Source organism: Chlorocebus sabaeus, chromosome 15 (genome assembly GCF_047675955.1).
Source record: "Chlorocebus sabaeus isolate Y175 chromosome 15, mChlSab1.0.hap1, whole genome shotgun sequence".
NCBI lineage: Eukaryota > Metazoa > Chordata > Mammalia > Primates > Cercopithecidae > Chlorocebus > Chlorocebus sabaeus.
Window position 1 is genome coordinate 66,860,805 of NC_132918.1, and position 22,808 is coordinate 66,883,612.

Below are 22,808 nucleotides of genomic sequence, written 5' to 3' on the forward strand. Positions count from 1 at the left end.
TAGAACTCCTATTCTGCATCTTAGTTTTCATTGCTTCAGTATCTCATATATTACAACATATTTGTAGATTTAAGAATGAGTATGAATTAATAGATAAATAAAAGGAAAAATAAATAACCTCAAGTTCCATAAGCCAGACTCAAATCCCTATTTCAGTGAAGGGTGAGAGTTATTTTTTTTCCACAAACTTTTCTACTTAATAAGCAGTGTGGAAGAAAGCATTATTTTCTTTCTAGCTTTACCTAATTCTACTAGAGAGCTGTCACAGAAATAGAAAGTATGGCAAAAAATAAAGTAAGTTCCAATGGCACAATAAAAATAGAACTCAATCCTAAGAATATCACTCAAAACCTTATAATTACATGGAAATTAAACATCCAGCTCCTGAATTCCTTTGGGTAAATAATGAAATTAAGGCAGAAATCAAGAAATTCTTTGAAACTAATGAGTACAAAGGTACAACATACCGCAACCTCTGCACAGCTAAGGCAGTTTTAAGAGGGAAGTTTATAACACTAAAGGCCTACATCGAAAAGTGAAGAAGATACCAAATCAACAACCTAACATCACAATTAGAGAAACCAGAGAAACAAGAGGAAACCAGCCCCAAAGCTGGCAGAAGACAAGAAATAAAGAAAATCAAAGCTGAACTGAAGGAAAGTGAGATGTAAAAAAATCATATAAAAGAGCAACAAATCCAGGAGTTGGCTTTTTGAAAAAATTAATAGATAAAACACTAGCTGGACTAAGAAAGAAAAAAGAGAGATGTTTCAAATAAACACAATCAGAAATAATAAACAGGATATGACTACTGACCCCACAGAAATACACAAAACCCTCAGAGACCACTATGAACACCTTTATGTACACAAGCTAGAAAACCTAGAAGAGGTAGATAAATTCCTGGAAACATACACTCTTCCAAGATCGAACAAGGAATAAATTGAATCCGTGAAAAAAACAATAACAAGTTCCCAAATTGGATCAATGATAAAAAGCCTGGCAACCCCAAAAAGCCCATGACCAGGCAAATTCACAGCTGAATTCTACCAGATGTATAAAGATGAGCTGGCATCATTCCTACTGAAACTCTTCTAAAAAACTTGAGGTGGAGGCACTTCTCCCCAACTCATTCTATGAGGCCAGCATCATCTTGATACCTAAAGCTGGCAGAGATAAAAATTAAATATATATATATATACACCTATATATATATATTTATATATATACCTATATATATTTATATATATACCTATATATATATTTATATATATACCTATATATATATTTATATATATACCTATATATATATATTTATATATATACCTATATATATATTTATATATATACCTATATATATATTTATATATATATATATACCGATATATATATTTATATATATATATACCTATATATATATATATTTATATATATATATACACGCACACCACACACACACACATACACACACACTTCAGGTCAATATCCTTGATGAACATAGATGCCAAAGTCCTCAACAAAATACTAGCAAACCTAACCCAGCAGCACATCAAAAAGCTAATCTACCATAATCAAATAGGCTTTCTCCCTGAAGTACAGGGTTGGTTCAACATACGCAAATCAATAAATGTGACTCATCACATAAAGAGAACAAAGACAAAACTGCATGATTATTTTGATGGATACAAAAAAGACTTTCAATAAAATTTAACATCACTTCATGTTAAAAAACTCTCAACAAACTAGGCATTAAAGAAACATTCTTCAAAATAATTAAGAGCTATGTATGACAAACCCAACCCAATATCATACTGAATGGGCAAAGCTGGAAGAATTACCCTTGAGAACCAAAACAAGACAAGGATGGCCTCTCTCACGACTCCTATCCAACACAGCACCGGAAATCCTGGCCAGAGCAATCAGGCAAGAGAAAGAAATAAAAGGCATCTAAATCAGCAGAGAAGAATTCGAACTATCCCTATTTGCAGATGATATGATCCTGTATCTAGAAAACCCCATAGTCTCTGCCCAAAAGCTCCTAGATCGAACAGCAACTTCAGCAAAACTTCAGGATACTAAATCAATTTACAAAAATCAATAGTATTCCTACACACAAACAATATCCAAGCTGAGAGCCAAATGAAGAAAGCAATCCCATTCACAACAGTCAAGAAAAGAATAAAATAGCTGGAAATACATTTAAACAGGAGATGAAAGATATCTACAAGAATTACAAAACACTGTGCAAGTAAAATATAGATGAAACAAACAAATGAAAAAACACTTCACGTTCATAGAATTAATGTTGTTAAAATGGCCAGACTGCCCAAAGCAATTGATAGATTCAATGCTATTCCTATCAACTATCAATGACACTCTTCACAGAATTATTTAAAAACAAATTTTTTTTAATTCATATGACCAGGTGTGATGGCTCATACCTGTAATCCTAGCAATTTGGGAAGCCTAGATGGGCAGATAGTTCACTTAAGGCCAGGAGTTTGAGACCAGCCTGAGCAACATGGCAAAACCATGTCTCTATTAAAAATACAAAAATTAGCTGGGCGAGGTGGCTCATGCCTGTAGTCCCAGCTACTCAGGAGGCTGAGGTGGGAGAATCACTTGAACCTGAGAGGCAGAAGTTACAGGGAGCGGAGATCATGCCACTGCACTCCAGTTTGGGCAACAGAGTGAGAGACCCTGTCTCAAAAAATATAATAAAACATAAAAATAATAAAATTCATATGGAACCAGAAAAGAACCCAAATAGCCAAAGCAATCCTAAGCAAAAAGAACAAAGCTGGAGGTATCACATTACCCAAAATCAAACTGCCAGGCTACAGTAACCAAAGCAGCATGGTACTGGTACAGAAACAGACATATAAACCGATGAAACAGAATAGAAAGCCCAGAAATAATGCTTCACCCCCACAACCATCTGATCTTCAACAAAATAAACAAAAATGAGCCATGGGGAAAGGACTCCCTATTCAATAAATGGTACTGGGATAAGTAGCTAGCTATATGCAGAAGATTGAAATTGGACATTTTCCTTAGATCAAATAGAAAAATCAACTCAAGATGGATTAAAGACTTAAATGTAAAATCTAAAATGATAGAAAAACCCCAGGAGATACCATTCTGGAAATAGGATCTGACAAAGATTTCATGACAAAGATGCCAAAAGCAATTGCAACAAAAACAAAAATCGACAAATGGGACCTAATTAAACTAAAGAGCTTCTGTATAGCAAAAGAAACTGTCAACAGAGTAAACAGACAATCTACAGAATGGAAGAGTATATTTGCAAACTATTAATTCGATGAAGTTCTGCTATCTAGAATCTATAAGGAACTTAAATTTACAACCAAGAAACAACCTCATTAACAAATGGACAAAGAACATGAACAATTTTCAAAAGAAGACACACAAATGGCCAAAAAGCATAGGAAAAAATGCTCAACATCACTAATCATTATACATATGCAAATCCAAACCACAATGAGATACCACCTCACACTGGCCAGAATGGCTATTATTAACAAGTCACTCTTTGGGAGGCCGAGGCAGGTGGATCACAAGGTCAAGAGATCGAGACCATCCTGGCCAACATGGTGAAACCCTGTCTCCACTAAAAACACAAAAAATTAGCTGGGCATGGTGGCATGTACCTGAGGTCCCAGCTACTTGGGAGGCTGAGGCAGGAGAATTGCTTGAACCTGGGAGGCAGAGGTTGCAGTGAGCTGAGATCACCCCACTGCACTCCAGCCTGACGACAAAGTGAGACTCTATCTCAAAAAAAAAAGGTCAAAAAATAACAGATGCTGGCAAGGTTGTGGAGAAAAATAAATGTTTATACATTGTTGGTGGGAGTGTAAACTAGTTCAGCCATGGTGGAAAGCAGTTTGGTGATTTCTTAAATAATTTAAAACATAATTACAATTAGACCCAGCAACCCCTTTTTTGAGTATATCTCCAAAGGAACATAAATCATTCTACCATAAAGGCACATGCATCCCTTATGTTAATCACAGTACAATTCACAATAGCAAAGACATGGAATCAACCTAATGCCCTTCAATGGTAGACTGAATAAAGAAGATGTGGTACATATACACCATGGAATACTAGGTAAACATTAAAAAAGAACAAGATCATGTCCTTTGCAGCAATGTGGATGAGGTGGGGGCCATTATCCTAAGCAAACTTACACAGGGATGGAAAACCAAATACTGCATATTTCCACTTACAAATGGGAGATAAATATTGATTACATATGAACACAAAGAAGGGAACAACAGACACCAGGGCGTATTTGAGATTAGAAGGTGGGAGAAGTGTGAGGATTGAAAAACTATCTATTGGATACTACGCTTATTACCTGGGTGATGAAATAAACTGGACCCCAAACCCTGCAACATGCATTTACCTATATAACAAACCTTCAAATGTACCACTAAACCTAATAAAAGGGTTTTTAATTAAAAATAATAATAATAATAAAATAAGGCCCAAATGGGTCAGTATCATTACTGCTACACATTCTGCATTCTGACTTTCACCTTTAGGTTTGGCCAGGCATCAGCTGTTAGTTTGAGGGTGATTGATTTGAGCAATCATGTAAGTATAAAATATTGTTAAGGCTACCCCACAAACTCAGTCATAACAAAAGTAAAGCAAACTAGAAACTGGTTGTACACTGGAAGAGTGGCATAGACTCTACCCATGGGATTAATATGCTCTCTGCCCTCAAATTTAAACCCATACCAATGTCACAACATAAAGTTGGATACATAGTCAATCCGACTCAATAGAGCTTTTTAAAATGTTCTTAACTCTCATTAGAAACTGAAGTAGCTCACTAATTTAATGATGACTCTGAATGCAATTATGATAATTAAAATAGCAGCTTAATTTTATGCTGTCTCTGGGAAATGCTCAGTCCAATGGTTGCACATTCAAACTCTGAGCTACACTGGTTAATACCTTTGATTTGTATCACAAAGTAGTTAAATGTAATAAAGTTCAATTAGTAAAACTTATTGATGATGTGCATTCAAGTTGTTACTATGTATTTTGGAATGTGTTAGTTTTTACTATTAAAATAATTCCTAGCAAGCTCTTCTTAGAAACAAAAATAATACAGTACTATTTGTTAGGTTTAATGTAAAACTGTGCTAGTTGCTAGAATAAAGATGTATGAAATTAAGGTGTATCCTTCATCAAGAAGCTGAGAATTTCATGGGGTTGAGAAGCAGGAGGATAATACAATTTCAGTGAGTGCTAGGAATGAGTTTATGCAGAAGCCTAGAAGTAGGAATCAGCCAACTAAGAATATGAATGGATTTGTTCATGTTTGTGTGCACCCAGGCACATATGCATTGGCACACAACATGTGCATTCTTTTGTGCATTAGTATGTGAAGTGTGGGATGGGGTGAAGTATAATGGAGGAATATTCCAGGCAAAAGAACATACACACCTTGCTTTCAATCCTCAAGTGAGGTAATTGGGCAGGAGTTGAGAAGAAATGTGTAAGACTGGCAAAAATGATGGGCAAGGTCTAGATCACTAAAGAGTTCTGATGCTGTGGTAGGAGTTACTAAGAAATCATTTTAGGCAGAGGGGAAAATGCGTCCTTGGGAAGTTTCCGCTTTTAAAGACGTTTCTTGTTTAGCTGTAAAGCCCTAGCTTAGAGCCCGGTGGCAACCTTTGATATGCAAATGCAGACAATCAGAAACTGGGTCCACTCAAACACGGCAATTCCCGTGGCCTTCTTGTCCTTGCCCCACGTGTGCCTGGCAACATAGCTGCCCCCACATATCCCTACCTACGTAGAACATCACTGCGCCCTGCATTTGCCTTACAAGGCTAGGGTGGGAGGGCCAGCTTTTTTTGCAGGCTACGTGAATAACATGCCTAGTCAAACCAATTCCCCAAGCCCTGTGCCAAGCAGACACCACTTCCTCCAGCCTCTATATATACCTGGCTGGTTTCTGTCCAATTTGGGGTGTCCTCTTTTGGCTTTGGAGACTCACTTCCTCTGTCGCTGTATGGGAGAGCTTCTTCTTTCTTCTGCCTTCTTCCTTCTTTCTGGCCTTTTCTGGCCTATTAAAGTCTCCACTCCTTAAAATCACTATATGTGTGTCCATGTCTTTTTATCGAAACTAGCATAAGGACCAAGAATCCTGGTGTTCCTCCACTCATTGGAGGCCAATGGATTTTGGAATTCATAAAATAAAACTGCAAGTGTAAATCTTAATTCAAATATTTGTCTCAGTTTGGGTTTTGTTTTTACTACAAACTCAGTAGAAACACTGTCTCCTGACTGCAAGAAATGTACCATTTACATGTTTTGTTTCACATTTCATGTCTATTGCAATTAAATATCAACCCCTTCACTTTTCCATATTGGAGACAAAATTCTCTAACTGTCTGCATGTTTTTATAGATACTCATTTGACATTCTGTCATATTTTATCATTGTTCAACTCTTTTGTAATATTTAAGATTTCTACCTTTAAGAACCATTTTTTTTGCAGTTGAAATATTTTGTTATGTAAGCTTATGTCTACTCAATTCCTAAGAATCGCATAAAAATGAGGAGCAAAAACTCTCCATGAACTCACACCCAAACACATAAAGACACAGATGTTTCCAGAAGTGTGGCGCCTGCAGACAAAGCTACTGGGAGTTTTAATTTAATTTTTAAATTTCATTCAGATGTCTGTTATATCATAAATACTGGTTAGGTGTTCAGTTTTCATGTACTTTATAGATGCAAAATCTCTGGTAAAGACAGACAGTCAAATACACACTATATACGCATACTCACATGCATATGCCTTGAAGGAGTTCAGCAAATGCCACCCCAAAATATGTTGCTTTGGTATGCTGATTACTTCAGTAAGGCAACTGGGGAACAGCAAATGCAGGGGTGGGGTTGCTTTCTCTGAACTCCTTTTATCTGCCTAGGGATAGAGCTTCCAAAAGGAACTCAGTTGTCATTAAGGCTCTACCAAGACATTTCATCAACCAGGGGAGATCACAGGAGTGGGGACTGTAAGTCAGCATCACACCGGGACAGACTTTGTCACAGGTTATTACCTATTCTTTTGAGGGCCCATTTATTTTCTCTCCAACATCATTTACCCTCTCCTAAGACGCTTACATCCCTGCTTCACTCTCCCCTGTAAAGAGGATCTATAAGTTTCTAAATTCCACTGAAAGTTTTCCCTCCCTACAGGATACACACATGTGCAATACATAGGTAAGGAACCCAGTTGTTCTAAAATGTTTATGTGATTCATGGAGCAGTTATATATATAATATATCTAGGTCAAAACTTTTATTAGCCAAATATCTTTATCAAATAGAATCAGTCAAGTATCATTCATCATAATTTCCTCATGCACAACAAAGAACATAATATATTATTTTGATACTTTTATGTCATTCCTAATGTGAAATTTATCATCACTGATTCACATACAAAGATCCTAGGACCACAATATTCAAATAAGGGTTAGCTTTTTCCCCCACTTTTGAATTTCCCTTCTCTTTTTCAATCTCTAAAGATCTGCTACCAGCACACTCTGCTAGCACTTATCACACATCTTGAGAAGGGAACACTTGATAAAATCTCTTTCTTTGACCAATCTGAAGCACGTCATGAGCTAGTACTAAGAAAAGAAAGAGCACTCTGGGCACAAATGGTCTCACAATGGTGCTTCAACTCCTGTGCCAAGATGTATGCAGTGGGTCTTTTATCATGACAGTTATTGTTCCAGGGATGCTTTGTGAGGGAGAATGGGTAGGAAAAGAAAGACCCCAGGAGTTAGCACAATTTCCACATTGATAAGAGGGGCATTTGTACACCACTGCAGCAGATCTGTAAGAGCTGATGGAAATGTGCCCTTTTCAAATAACTTTATATTGCCTCATAAACTTCAACAGAGGTATAGATTCATAACCCACAAAAGCATTTGTCTATCTTAAAAGAAAATGTGCATCACTTATTATGAAGATGTGGAATAATAGAATGCGTCAGGAACAGGCATTAAAGATAGAATCCTGCATAAAAATCAATATATGTGTATATTTGTATTCATGTATAATATATCCTATATACAAATATATGAGATATATGTCTTTCTGAAATCAAGCCCAAATTGTATTTTGTTATAATTTTTAATATTTGCTACATTTGTTTGAACTCTAACTCAAGAAAAGCAAACTCTTCCCACCTTCCTTAGTAAAACAGACACAAAAGCTAATTTACACTTGTACTCCACAGGAAACTATTTGCTTGTTTCCTGAAGGATACTGAGGTTGCTTTTTCCTTACAAACTGTAGTTCTACCACATTTATCATTTGTTCACTATTGTCATAATTTGGCTTCTATCTAAATCAAAATTTTTAAAAATGTGCACCTAGATTTGTCTGCACTAGGCCTGAGGTGAACAGCTGGTTCAGAAGCTTAATGTGCAGGAAACAAAAGAATCCTGATTTGTGACCTTAAAACTGACTGACTTTGCTATGAGGCTTTGTTCCCAGGTGTATTTGTTTTCCATCACTGACCATCATTTTCCATCAGATATCTTCTTTATCATTAGAAAAGTATCATTATTACTCTAAGTCCCTGAACAAATAACGTGATTTCCAATAAACACTTAGAGTCAATTATGAATCAAGAGCAAATAAAAGTTCCTTTGCATTCATAGACCTTCTTAACAACAGATTCAAAAGTATTTTACTTTTGGTACCTTTAAGTCTGATGAGTACAACATCTCTGGGTTACAATTTTAAAATTAAAAGAGAAAAAGGGAAACCGGATACAAAGAAGACTGAGTCATGAGTGAAAAGTGAAAATTTAAATTGTAATTAGTAGCTTTATCTGATGAATACATTTGCAATTCAGTGAGACTTGATAAAGAGAATTATGTAATAGAACCAGCGAGAAATGTTCTCAGACTTTACCAATTAGATGACTAAGGTAAATCCATATACTCAATAGGCTAATTAACTCCTGATTGATAGTCGCTGAAGGGCCATTGGAAATGTCAAGTGTTCTTTACTTGTAGGACTAGACAATCTCAAAAACCAAAACAAAAACAACAACAATCTCCTTTAGGGGTTAGACTTGATGACCTGTAATAAAACTTGCAACTCTGAAATTTGATGAGCAATATCACAGAATCCCCTGTTTTAATGAGAACCACTGTTCTTTCATGAAACCATCTATACACAGATACAAAAGTCTAAAAGTTTACCATGCTTCAATCCAAGAACAGAAACACAAAACTGATTGTTCCAAGTTTTAAAACTCTTGACTTATTATCTTTTATATAAAAAGTACTCTGTAAATTAAAACATAAGCAAAATAATTAATCAAGGGAGTACTCAAGAGGCATGCCATCTAGCAACGAGAGAAGGTAAAGACAAATATTCCCTTTAGCAAGAATACGATAGGGCAGCTAGAAAGGAATTGGTTCTTATGGAACTCTATAGGCAGGAGGAAGAAAAGTAAAAGACTTTTCAGAGTTTTAGAACTACAGTACAAGAAACAACAATGGAAAAACAAGCTGTGCCTCTGGTGGAAAATATTGGAGGAAAGCAGTGGAACAGAAGTTTGGAAAGCTAGGTTGTGATCATGGGGTCCAGCAAAGAGGTACATTAAAGATTTCTGAATGGGTAAGAGATGTGGTTTATGTACTGTGGAGAATAACTGGAGAGTAAAATGAAGATATGGTTGTCAAGACACAGTGTGGAGGCAGTTAGACCTGCATAGAAGCTAGGCCAAATGTATGTGAAAGACATAGATCTACAAAGCCAGGATGTGGGTAGTAACAACATGTAAAAGCATGAACCATTCCAGGAATCGGAGGGAAGTGAACTCTAGCAATTGAATAGAAGTGAGAACTTAGGAGAGGAAAAAACAACTAGAAAGCTTTCAAATCTGGGAAGTGCATAACTCAGAATAAATTATGATGGTCAGGATGAGGACTGTTTTTTTTTTTTTTTTTTTTTTTTTGAGACAAAGTCTGGCTCTGTCACCCAGGCTGGAGTGCAGTGGCACAATCTCGGCTCACTGCAAGCTCCCCCTCCCGGGTTCACACCATTCTCCTGCCTCAGCCTCTCGAGTAGCTGGGACTACAGGCGCCCGCCACCTCACCCGGCTAGTTTTTTGTATTTTTAGTAGAAACGGGGTTTCACCGTGTTAGCCAGGCTGGTCTTGATCTCCTGACCTTGTGATCCGCACGCCTCGGCCTCCCAACGTGCTGGGATTACAGGCATGAGCCACCGTGCCCAACCTGTTTGTTTTTTGAACCTGTTAAGTATTGATGCTGGAAAGCCATCCAAGTAAGTGAGCAATGGGCCATGGAAAAGCAGGTCTGGACTTAGAAGGACAGGGCAAGAGAATCTTAAGACTTGTAAGCACAAGTGATAATCGAAGGAAACCATGATAGTGTTCAAATAGAGACCACAAGACTGAAGGAACAGACTCTTTGTGGCAATAAGATACAAAATTCTAAATAAGAACTAAGGCCATGCCTGACAAAGTTTAAGGCACACACCCCTACACGTAGAGAATAAACTATGTTCTAACTGTCACAACATTTTTCTTTTCTCTAGCAGCTTGTTTCTATAGCTTGTTTACAAGCACTGGACTCAAGATAAGCAATATTGAAACAATTGCAGCTCACTGACCACCAGACACTGCCTAACACTCCCTGACTTTTCACAAGCCATAACTACAGCCTTGACTGGACAAGAGACTGACTTCAGTAACTTTCTCTTACTAAGAGACCACTGGCCATGGACTGGTTCTGGCCAGTTTACAGAGGCTGACTATGTAAGTGCCTTCATGTCCCTGTTTCAGCTTTTGATTCATAGGACCTAATTGTAATTTACTTAAACTCTCTACCCCAAAATGAACATGGGTCATATGTAACATGCATGTTTCCTTACTATGTATGCATACATCCCGTCTTTGTGAATATTCATAGCTCCTCCTATATCTCCTTGAATATGTATACTTGGCCAACTGTTTCAGCATAAATTCCTGTTTTATCTCTCCTCCCTCAAAGTACCTGTTCTCAGACTCTGCTGGAGGCTGTGCTTCCCAGACTGTCAGGATGGCCACCCTGCAGGCTATAACTCATTATAAGAAATAAAGCTCTTCTCTCCAAATCTGTAGATCTCACGATTTAAGATAACAATAGAATGTTATACTATTGCTGACTAATACCTGTTTTGCTTCTCTAGAGGAGATTTATTCTTCCTTGCCCCATTGTAATCAGGCTTGGCCATGTAACTTACCAGTGAAAAGTGAGAGAAATATTACGTGCCAGTCCACTAAAAAGCTCTAAGAGCCTTTTTTCCTCTTCCATAGATTTCTCCAGCTAATGGTTGCTTCGTCAGCCTAGTCCTGGAGTTAAATTAAGATGAAAGAAAAACCACAGCTGATATGTAGTATGAGTGAGAAATAATTAGATATTGCAAAAGCCACTAGGATTTTAGAAGTTGTTTATTACTGCAATATAACCTAGCCTAACCTAACTGATAAACAATGTGAATGAGATTCCCTAAGAATCAAAAGTAAAGAAAGATCAGAGAATGACCTTGTACAGAACTTATTCAGACAATTCTGAATTTGTCATTTCATAGAAGAACAAAAAACACAACTTAGTTACGCTTGCCTAGTTTCTCTGAGTATAAATTTTAAATTTTTGCCATTAATTTTTCTAAATAAAAAACTTGGTATTTAAAAACATTTGCTAGACTAGACAATTATTCTGACTATCTTTGGAAATGCTCTATGAAATATTCTGTGATGAACAGTAGCCACTCTTAACAATTTAGAGTGCTCAATATATTTTTTTTTAAATATTACTTTTGCCTGTAAACTTTTATACATGTAAATTCGCCAGCCTAACACTCTTCATTAGATCACAAGAACTAAAATTGTTCTTTAATGTTAGGAAGTGTGTTTTTGCCTTGAGATAGATGAACTAGGCATTCTTTCTATGAATAGTCAGTGGCTGATCACTGAATACGATTTTCTGCTCAGCACTCTAGCAGAGTGGCATAATGAGAGAGAGAAAAAGGCAACACAAAACCCAAGATCATAAAGTTAGCAAATAGGAGCTAACCCCATGGTTTAGATATATGTGTCACCCTCAGGCAGCAGATAAAACCTTATTATTTATACTAATAAATAATATATGACTTGAAAATTTAAGAGGAATTATTAATCAAAATTGTCTTTATATCAATCAAGTAGGTTTACTATGAAAATTTAGTTTTTATGAGTATTCATTCTATCTCTTGCATTTTAGAAAAAACCACCAAATCAATTTTCTAATTAAAGTCCATACTATTTCTTGCCCTTTTCACTATTGTTGCCCCAACCCTCTCCAGGGGTTCTCATTTACCAAAGTATGACATGTTTAGCATTTTTCAAAGGAATTAGTTTGGGTTTGTAAAATATATATAATTGGATTAGTTTTTTCATATAATTAGATTTTTTTTTATTAAAATGATTTGATAAATTAGTAAAATGTGATTTCATGTGTCTCTATCTTTTATATATGGACAAGCCTACAAATCACAAAACATTCTTGTGCATTATCAGAAAAATTGTATTTTTTTATTAAAAAATGCATGATCTTTGATTCTAGAGTCTTATCTACCTCTTCTTCTCCTTCTGCCAAGTATTTAACTATTCTACAAAATTAACTCAGAGTCCTTTTTTTTCTGAGATGGGGTCTCACTTATTTTGCCCAGTCCAGTCTCAAAGTCCCAGATGCAAGGGATTGTTTGGGCCTCAGCCTTCCAAGTAGGTGGGGCTATAGCCACATGCCACTGTGCCAGGTTCAGACTCATTTTGTTTCAGAGTGGTACTAATCAGTATGAGTAAGCACATAGTAATAAAAAGAACATGTAATTGCTTTAAGAAAACTCAAATTTGTTAGCCTAGATGCCTCAGGTTTATATTGCAATACAAATAGAATAAGGGTCTGTGAAATGGGTGTCTTTTCTCATAGGCAGTTTTGTGTAAATTCAGCTTAAAGAGAATTTGGCTCAAAATATCGGATGAGTGTGCTGGAACTCTTAGTCTCTCAACCTATATAATTTGCTTATTTGTTTTGTTTTGTTTTTTCCTCATATAGGTCCTGATGTATTAGGAAAGCAAGGTCTTTCCTAATGTCCATCATTTCCTTCTTCTGGCTTTAGAATATTTGCACCAACTTTACAGACTTTACTATCTCTTCTGCCCTTTTGAAATTTTCTCTAGCTCCAGCTTGGAAGGGTGTTTGATCATCTCAACACTATTTCCACTGTTAGGTAAATTCTGGCACGTTTACGTTTTCTTCAAAAGACCAATGCAAAGTTTGTTAACATTTCAGTTTCTAAAAGGACAGAGCCTGGAAGACTGCCACCCTTCAAAGTTGTAAAAGAAAATAAAATTTAAGGACCCTCTAAATTTATTATGCCAAGGGTAGTGGGGGGCAGGTTAAGCACTGGAGACTGAGTCACATAACATGTTTGCAATTTCTGCTTCTTTAGGGTTAATTCTCTTCCTCATTGTTCTTGTTCTGTAAATGACTAGGAGAGACCAGATACCAGACTGCCTCTCCCTTCCAATTACTGATATTTGTTATAGATTAACTGCATCCTTTATTGTCCTGGACGTAAGACTACATGGTGCATAAGACCCCATAAGAATTACATCCTCAGTATAAAATATTAAATACACCTTTCCCAAAAGAATAAGATCACCCCAACCAATGTCAGATTATTGTTAACTAAGCGTTAAGCCTTATGTAGAAAGGGGTGTTGAAATTCTGTTAAACTTCCCTAAACTTTGCCGATAAAAATGATACTAAACTTCTACACTTTGGAATACTGACTTCCATTCTTTGGAATCTGTGTTTTCTGGGCAGCCACCCTCCAACTTTGCACTTGCATAAACTTTCTTTAAACTAGATTCTGACCCTTTGGATTATTCTAGGTTGACACATTCTAGTCTCTAAGTTAAGAGATGAAGGTATGTGGTCACAACTCATTTACTTAACAGAGACAACACACTTGGGGGCTTTTCTTAACCCAAGTTAGCAGCTCTACCTACCATACATATATTTTTAAATGATGTGCATCCTTAATGAAACAAATATTTTCATATTTTAAAAAAGTCAAGATAACCCAAACATGAATTCTTGATTACAAAAGTCTAAAAGTAGAAAAAATTGGGAGCAAGGAAAAATGTCACTTTAACCCTTTACATCAAACTCATCTCTTTGTTCTTCCTACCTACTACCTTCTTTGCATCCAAAGGCTTCAGGATTTTTCTGCACTTCTCAATGCCAGATGCTGCTTTGGTGATCCCCCACTCATTCTCTTTCAGTCCTCAAAATAAAGCCGTTAGTCTTAGATTATTAGAGAAAAGACTAGTGCTTTCCCTAAAAGGTTTTACATCTAAATTAACACAATGGCACAATCCAGTTCTTGCTCTGCATAACAAAGAAGTGAGTATGACAAGCCTGTCTTTTTTTCCTCTTTAGTATGTGGTGGCACAAACTTGGCTATATCAGAGAACCAAACCAAAGGTGTGAAATAAGCCTCAGTCATTCAACAGACATTTTGCTCAGCATTTACCCCATGCCAGACCAGGTGGCAGCATACAAAGATGAGACATGTGTTCAGGCTGAGGGAGGACACAGGGTTCTTAGGGAGGGTAGCATGATACATCTACCAGTTAATACCTGGGTAAAGAAAATACAAAATGCCATAGGAACTCAGAACATCATTATCCTTTACAGATTCACTTGCAGCATTCCCAATCCTTGGAACAGCCGATATGTGTCCGGTAGATGTTACACTGTGTAATAAGGTTGTTGTAATCTATCCTATTCGTTCACTGTTTATTTTCTATTTTCATCAGTCATACCCAGAAGATTCTCTTTTAGTTAAGACACTACCATTGGTGATGATATGAATGTTTTCTCACCATTGCCATTCACATGGACTGGAAAACAATTGATGTGTAACAGTTTCTGTGTTCTAGAAAGTGATTTATTAGGGGTATATCCATGAATCACACAGGAATATTTTCTCTGTAGATTTTGAAAACCAGTGGTCTTATATTTAAAATGTCAGCTTAGGGAAACCTCACTAGCTTCCCCTATTATGAATAAGCTGGTCGTTGGCAGGAGCTATCCCAAGGGGCCATTCAGAGGCCATCATTTCACCGTGAAGACTCTGTTAAAAAGAGTAATTGGTATCAATAACACTTACCTGTGTTTGCAGAGGGAAGGTTACCCAGCCATAACAAGCCCAGTATCACACAGCCACTACTTAAAACAATGCAGTATTTGGAATTTATGAGAATAAAGCCTGTCTGTGATAATGCCCTTATTGGGGCCTTCTCGATTCATTTAGCATACTTTGTTGTGTACTCACAGTTAAATCAAATCTGCCATGCAGTTATAAGCTAAGGTGCTGCATACAAGATGCAAATACTGCACACTGAAAAGGTTCATTTCTCAAAAAGAGTTATGGGGTACATGGTTTCAAATGCCTTTTATGACTATTCCTCTGAAACAGCCACAGGACTCTTGCAAAATGCAAAATCTGGAATATAATTAGTGATTATCTTAATCTTATAGGGGTTTGGAAAAATGAGAGGAAACAATTACCATTATACAGAAAGATGGCTCAAGAATGAATCAATGTGGCAGGCACATAAGTAAACAGACGTGGGGCTAGACAAGGGAAGGAACCCCCAGTGACGACGAGGAGGACAACAACAACAAAGATCATTGCTTAACCTGTTTTGTCAGAGCTGGTATTGATGGTATTGGTAGTGATGGAGGTGAAGGTAGTCTTTGCGCTGTCCTTGGCAGTTACAGATTTCTGCTTATTTTTCATGGCTTCCAGTGCTTTGAGCTTCTTGGCATGTTTCGTGCCTTTGTAGTGGGCCGCAGCCTGGCTCTACAAAGGAGAACAAAATGAACCATGCAATCAGGCTCATTTCTAAACTGGCATTCTCTGTATTACTGCAAATACAGACTCCCTTTCAATAACAGGTACCATTCGAGCTAATTCTGGCCGTGGCCAAACAGTGGGGTTCTATTTAGAATGATGCTAGAAAGCAATGGGAATCCAGTTCTAAAACCTCAGGATAGAAGGAAGAAATATTCTATTGTTTATCTTAAGAGAAATGTAGCTGAACACTGACACGTCAACAACATTTTCTTTGTGGGGGTGGGGGAAAAAAAAATAAGAATTTACACCTGTATCGTCTTTGTTCTGCCACAGAAGATGCTGGGCTCCCAAAGATTAACAAGAGCCCTAGAAAAGAGTAGCTTTCACCTTCTAGGCTTGGAAAATGCATTTCTACAGTGTGTCTTATAATACAGTCCCCAACAGGTGTCTACAAGGAAAGGTTCACAAAACAGGGGAAGTAAGCACCCTGGAGACTGAAATTGAAGCTTTAGAGTCCAAAAGCAAATGCACTGCTTAAGTTCAAATGGAACATACAGAAGCTGGGCAATTTCAGATTCTTTCTCCTCGCTTCTTACCGAGGGTAGTTGGTTAGTGTCATTTTTTTAGCACATGGATCTTTCACACCCCAGTTCATTGTCAGGAGGTTCCAGTGTGTTTGGACTACCTAATGGGGACAATCCAATTCTTTTGCTTGTGCCTTCTGAGATATATATATATATATATATATATATATATATATATATATATAGTTTAGAGTGATATGCATTTTCTCATGTTTTATTTTCTTAAGAGCATTTGTTTGTGTGTGTAGGGGAGCAGTATAGTGAAATACATTAATTGCCGGCGTGGTGGCTCATGCCTGTAATCCAAGCACTTTGGGAGGCTGAGGTGGGTGGATCACGAGGTCAAGAGATCGAGACCATCGGGGCCAACATGGTGAAACCCCATCTCCACTAAAATTACAAAATTTAGCTGGGTGTGGTAGTGCACACCTGTAGTCCCAGCTACTCAGGAGGCTGAGGCAGGAGAATCACTTGAACCCAGGAGACGGAGGTTGCAGTGAGCCAAGATCATGCCACTGCACTCCAGCCTGGTGACAGAGCAAGACTCCATCTCAAATAAAAAAGAAATACATAGAGATAGAAAATCATATTTAAATAAATGTATGTTGATTAATGTTTATTTATTGGGGGAGAAAATACTTTGCAGTTGGTGGGTCGGGTAAGGGTGACCAGGAAGATTCTTAAATTAGGTTTTCCAGGTCTTAACCTTTCCAAATATCCCCCACAAAAGGATATCTCAGTAGAGGATTATTCCTGTTAGATTATCCATTACTTCCCATTGCTTGTTTAAACTAAATATTTCACTTTGCCAAAAAATAATAATCACATTGTCCTCTTCATTACAGCAACTGTGATAACTAGGGTGTTGCAATATAATATATTTTAACAAATAATTAAATAGTCCACATCTTCATTTGCATCATTCTAGCAAGATATCCTCAAAGGACTAGGTACCCTTATTGAAAGAACACTGGACAAGGAAATTATATATTAGAAACAGTTTGAACAGAGAGCACACTCATGCATCAGTTACAAGTTTTCCAACAACACATAACATCAAAAGACATAGTGTGAGCCAAAATATGAAGTTAAGACATGCTATAGTTAATTGAGGAACCAGTGATAGATTGGATTAAGTTGATTCTACATGGAGAATGTCACTTTGAGGACAAAATTTTGTCTTTTATTTTTTCCCTGACTAATTCTCATTTTTAGTATATCAAGTCCTTTGGCAATAACTTTTGAGAATGATATGCTGTATTCAATTAAAATCACAGAATAGTTGGTCATCTTCTTTAGGCATCTGGCTATATCATTTCCCTTAAAGCAGAGTTTCTCTTCTCTTTGCAAGTAACCCTTTCCTTGGTGATACAAGTTAATGTTTAACAGATAATATATATTAAAAGATGGGGGGTGAGATTAACTGTGCTATCTCCATTTATACCTCCAAAATATACATTTCATAGGTTCCTAACAAATCTAACATTCTCAGTGACATTTAAAATTAAACAATACTTTGTTTTAACATATCATAGGACCAGGTGATTATCACTATTTTTGAAATTAAGAAACTTACTACAAAAGAAGCCCACAAGTTAAGAAAGTCTTACACCAAAAAAACAAAAACAAAAACAAAACAAACCCAAATACCAAACAAACAAAAACCTCTCTGCACAGGCACAACTAAACCAATGCCCTCTAACAAGTGAAACAGCTTGGAGAGTTGCGGGAAGAACAGAGTGACAAAATGACCAGAAGTTGATAGGCTCCAAACAGATACACTTAATATCTTAAAATGCAAAATAAGACAAAATGAAATGCATACTCGCTCGTTTATTGAATGACAGTACCAAAACACCTTGATAACAATTATTTTAATTATAAATTATCTGATTTAAAGGCAAATAAGTCTTTCCCAAATTAAAAATAAATAAATTATGTGAGGGTCCAAGGCGTTATAGATAAACCAAGAAATGTAGAATTTAGGAGAAAATGAGTATAGTGGGGTGATGGTTGCAGAGGACATCGATATCAATATGATTGTAATTGTGCAGGGTATGTGTGTTGGGATGGAAGTGGGCAAGACACATAAACCTTCTAGATATTTTAAATTTTCTTTATCATTGACTTTTATGTAATGTTTATATTGTGCTCGCTTCGGCAGCATATATACTATGTAATGTTTTTAGAATTTATTGGACTGTTCCTAGATTATCCTACCATAATTTTTTCTAATTTATCTATAGTGACCCCATAACTCTAAGTCTACCTTGATTCAGGTATGCTGTATAACAGTGTATTCCCTATGTGAAGGCAGAAAACCCAGCCAGTCTCCTTCCCCTTTAGGCCACTTGATAGATGCAGATAGACACATAGATTAAAGCAGATAGATTATTCGTCCATATTTTATCTTTCTGTGACTGTAAAAAAGCTGCAGCCTAAGAAAGAATTTTACTGAGAGATTTCTTTAAAGCACCACTTGGCCTGGGATGTCTCTTTGGGCCTCCTCTGTTTTTCTTTTGAGCAGAGAAGTGTAGGATAGTTATACCATATACTAGCACAACAAATTCCCTATAAGATTGTGTCCTATTATTTATCAGCAATTTTCTGAGGCAAGTCATTCCCAGACACCTGGGAATTCCCAATATACATGCAAATAATTATTTTTCACAGACATGACTTCTAAGTTAAATAAGTAACTGTACTAATTCATTGCACCATATTTCAGAATTTTGTATTTTAAAACTAAAGCAGAACCGAGTGATCATGGTACATATGGATGTGAGCAAAACAGTAAGACCTGAGCTTTAACAACTCACTTTAATTAAACTGAATTAACTTTAGCCTAAAGCTACCTTCCTACCTATCTTAAATTTGGCCTAAAAGTTTCTGCATACATAGTAACCTGTAACCTAACTTGATGTGTACACAGACTGTTACTTACTGTATAACAAGTAGAGGAGTCTAAACCAGTCACAGCAACTGAACTTAAGTCAACCACAGGCGGCCAATGGTTCAAACCAAGTTCAAATAGGACAAACCGGGAGTGTTAACCAATCAGGCTATCTCTGTACCTCATTTCTGCTTGCTGTATGTCACTTTCCTTTTTGTGTCTATAAATGTTATTCAGGTACGTGAGAGCCCTGGAGTCTTCTTAAACCTTTCCTGGTTCCAGAGGCTGTCAAATTCTTGTATTGTTCTTTGCTCAATTAAACTCTGCTAAATTTAATTTGTCTATAGTTTTTCTTTTAACACTTTAAATAATAAGTGGAATATTAGCACATTGTGTTATAAAATCCACTATGCCAATCTTGAAATAGCACATGACACCATTAAATCTAATAAGTGTCATCCCAGAGGCAAGTGCTGACATTAAAGATATGCACACACGCGTTCCTGTAGAACGGAATGCTATTTTAGATGTAATCACCACATTTTAGTCATCAGTAGCCAGCCACTTTTCAATCTTCAAATTTTATCTTCAGTATTTCAAAATGGTTTTTAGTTGAAATGCAACTGAAGTTTCAGTAGATAAAAATAAGTCTTAATTAGCTAACATTTGAGAGAGGGGTTTTGTCATTTTGAAACATGCACATGCACATTTATCTCATTTGGCTAAGTAAGAAACTTCTGTATAAATTGTTATTGCCCTATCAAATTCACTGAGAAGTTACTCTTTAGGTATTTCTTTTATTCCATTAGCACCAATAATACCTTGTGTACTTTTTACATCTCTTTTACAAAACATGTCTTATGCTTTTTAAAAACTCAGACATTTATTATAAGCATATATATCCAGTAACCATAACTAATTAATTTTCATGAACACAAATAATTTCAAAAAGAACAAGGTGGCCTTTTTAACTTGTGATATTATGTAATTTTATCATACATTAAATTTGTATTAAAAGAAAATAAACATTATCACATTGATGGAATTCAGGACATGCCACCCCAAAATATGACTGGAGTGAAACTGCCTTTGCAAAGATTATAAAAGCAAGAGAAGTTCAGCACGACTGACTCCATCTTGCTTATAACCTGGCAGGTGGGCCATTTTAGCTCATTCCTGGGCATGGGCCAAGCTAACCATGGGAGAAATTTAATTTATAGTTTAACATTGAAGCAAGGATAATAGTCCCTTCCTAAAATTGATCCCCGCCTTGTTCAGGGCTGAAACCATCTTTGTAAGACCTACAAAAGGCCACAAGATTAGGATTATGGAAGGAACCTGAATCCTGCTAAAATGTAGGCTTAGTTACTATAATCCCTTACTGCACAGGAGTCATGTGGCCAGAGGTCACAAGATTTGTGACTTCCCTAATTGCTCCTATAGATAACATCACTGTTGTAGGACCTAAAGTTGGTCTTTTGAGATGTTTTTCAGACTTTTTCATTCTGACAACTGAGGAACCCCACTAAAACTCATGACTCATGATTCCACAGGTCCTGTGGTCCCCCACCCAGAGGAGGACGCAGTACATTTTCCACACCCCTATGATTGCATCCCCAACAAATCAGTGGCAACCATTCTCTAGTCCCCTGCCCACCAAATTGTCCTTGAAAAACACTAACCTCAGAGGATTTGGGGAGACTGATTTGAGTGATAACTTGAGCTCTCCCCCATGTCCACCCTTAGGTTAATTAAACTCTTTCTTTACTGCAATACCAGGGTCTCAGTGAACTGGTTTTGTGTGTGCAGTGGGCAGGAAGAACCCAAAAGGTAACTACAATAGGAGACCAGAATATTCCACTGCAAATATAGTATAAAGACCATTTTGAGCTGATTATTTTCAGAAATAGCAGACAAAGGAGAATTTCTCAGAACAGAGAAGTAACCTTTTAAAGAGAAATTTACATCTATATATCTCCCTCCCAGTGCCAGGAAGATAAGGATGACTCTAAATCACTAGACACTCTGATCAATGGGGAAGGCATGAATTGAAATCTGCATAACACAGTTACTCTTGTTTATAGTACTCCTCCTGGCCCCTTCCCCATTACTGGGCCTTTCTCTATAAACTTTTTTCCTTATTTCAGCAAAGGATGCTGAAACCCTAAAGGGGTAAAGAGACTGGTTATTCAAACCTGAAGTCAAAGTCACCTCTTTGAGTCTACTCTTGGGGTTTCCTAATTTCTCTGGGTCATCACGCATGCATGCCTGAGGTATACAACTTAGTAAACTTTTGTTTGTTTTTTCTTTTGTTAATCTGTCTTTTGTTGTAAGGGTCTGTCCCAGCTAAGAATTATGAAGGATAGAGGAATGATATTTTTCTTCCCCTGCAATATTAAAATGTAACACCAGAAAAGAAAAAAACAATGGTTATTAGAGATGTCACCATCCTCCTTGGGGAAAGAAGAGAACACTCCAGCCAACTGAAATTTTCTTTCCTTTTTTTTAAAAATCTAATTTATTAAATTTTAGCTTAGATTATTTCAGAGATAAAAATTATCAGATAAAATATAATATCCTAGAATCTTAAATGACTACAGGAAAAAAAGTTGAAAATTTTATCTTTGTTTTTTTAATGTTGATAATATAGACTACTGTTTTATGATCCTAAATGTCTCAAAATGGAGTCACTTATGACAAGTGACTCAGCCCACAGTGAAATTGCTGACCCCTCAAAGTTATAAAGATATATATGGTAGACTGAGGGGATAAAGTAGCACCTCCTGTGTCCAGACACCATGAGACTCGGCAAGGAAGTGAAGCCAAAAGACTGCTGAGATAATGGCCATGAACAAACCTGTGAAGGGTCATAGAAACAGCAAAGAAACCAACCAGGGCTAAGATGCCTGCAGATGCCCTGCTGGTGAGAATTCTGAGGCCTCCTTTCTGCCTAAGTGCTGCAACACCCCAAACCCATGGCCAGCAATGTGTTGGTCTCCTGAGCTACTCATCAGTAGTTTATTCCCCTTTTTTTCTTGTAACTGTCTGTGTGTGTTGAATATATTTGCATAATTGTTGGTGTGTGAAAGCCTTGCAATAAACCTTGAATTTGAAAGCATTTAATTGGCCCTTGAGTCACTGGAAACCTCCCCACCTCCAATCAGAGTTAGTACAACTAGGCTGATTGGAACCTGAAAGAGTAGTTGCATATACCCACTCAATCCCACTAGTTAAGTCACATGCACAGGTGCAGCCATATGTGTGAAGATCAGTATGCATTCTAATTACTCAGTGGCTTTTTGAATAATTGGAATATCACTTTTGTATATACCAGTTCAGCAG

The 22,808-nt window shown here is 36.8% G+C and overlaps 1 protein-coding gene across 1 annotated transcript in view; it reads right to left on the reverse strand.

Annotated features, from left to right (window-relative positions):
* Positions 1 to 22,808, reverse strand: part of ZNF385D (zinc finger protein 385D) — a 342,912-nt gene that overhangs the window by 77,666 nt on the left and 242,438 nt on the right. Inside the window, exon 4 of the mRNA XM_008009275.3 lies at positions 15,833 to 15,995. Within this exon, the coding sequence (XP_008007466.2) occupies positions 15,833 to 15,995 (163 nt within the window). The remainder of the gene's footprint in view (positions 1 to 15,832; positions 15,996 to 22,808) is intronic.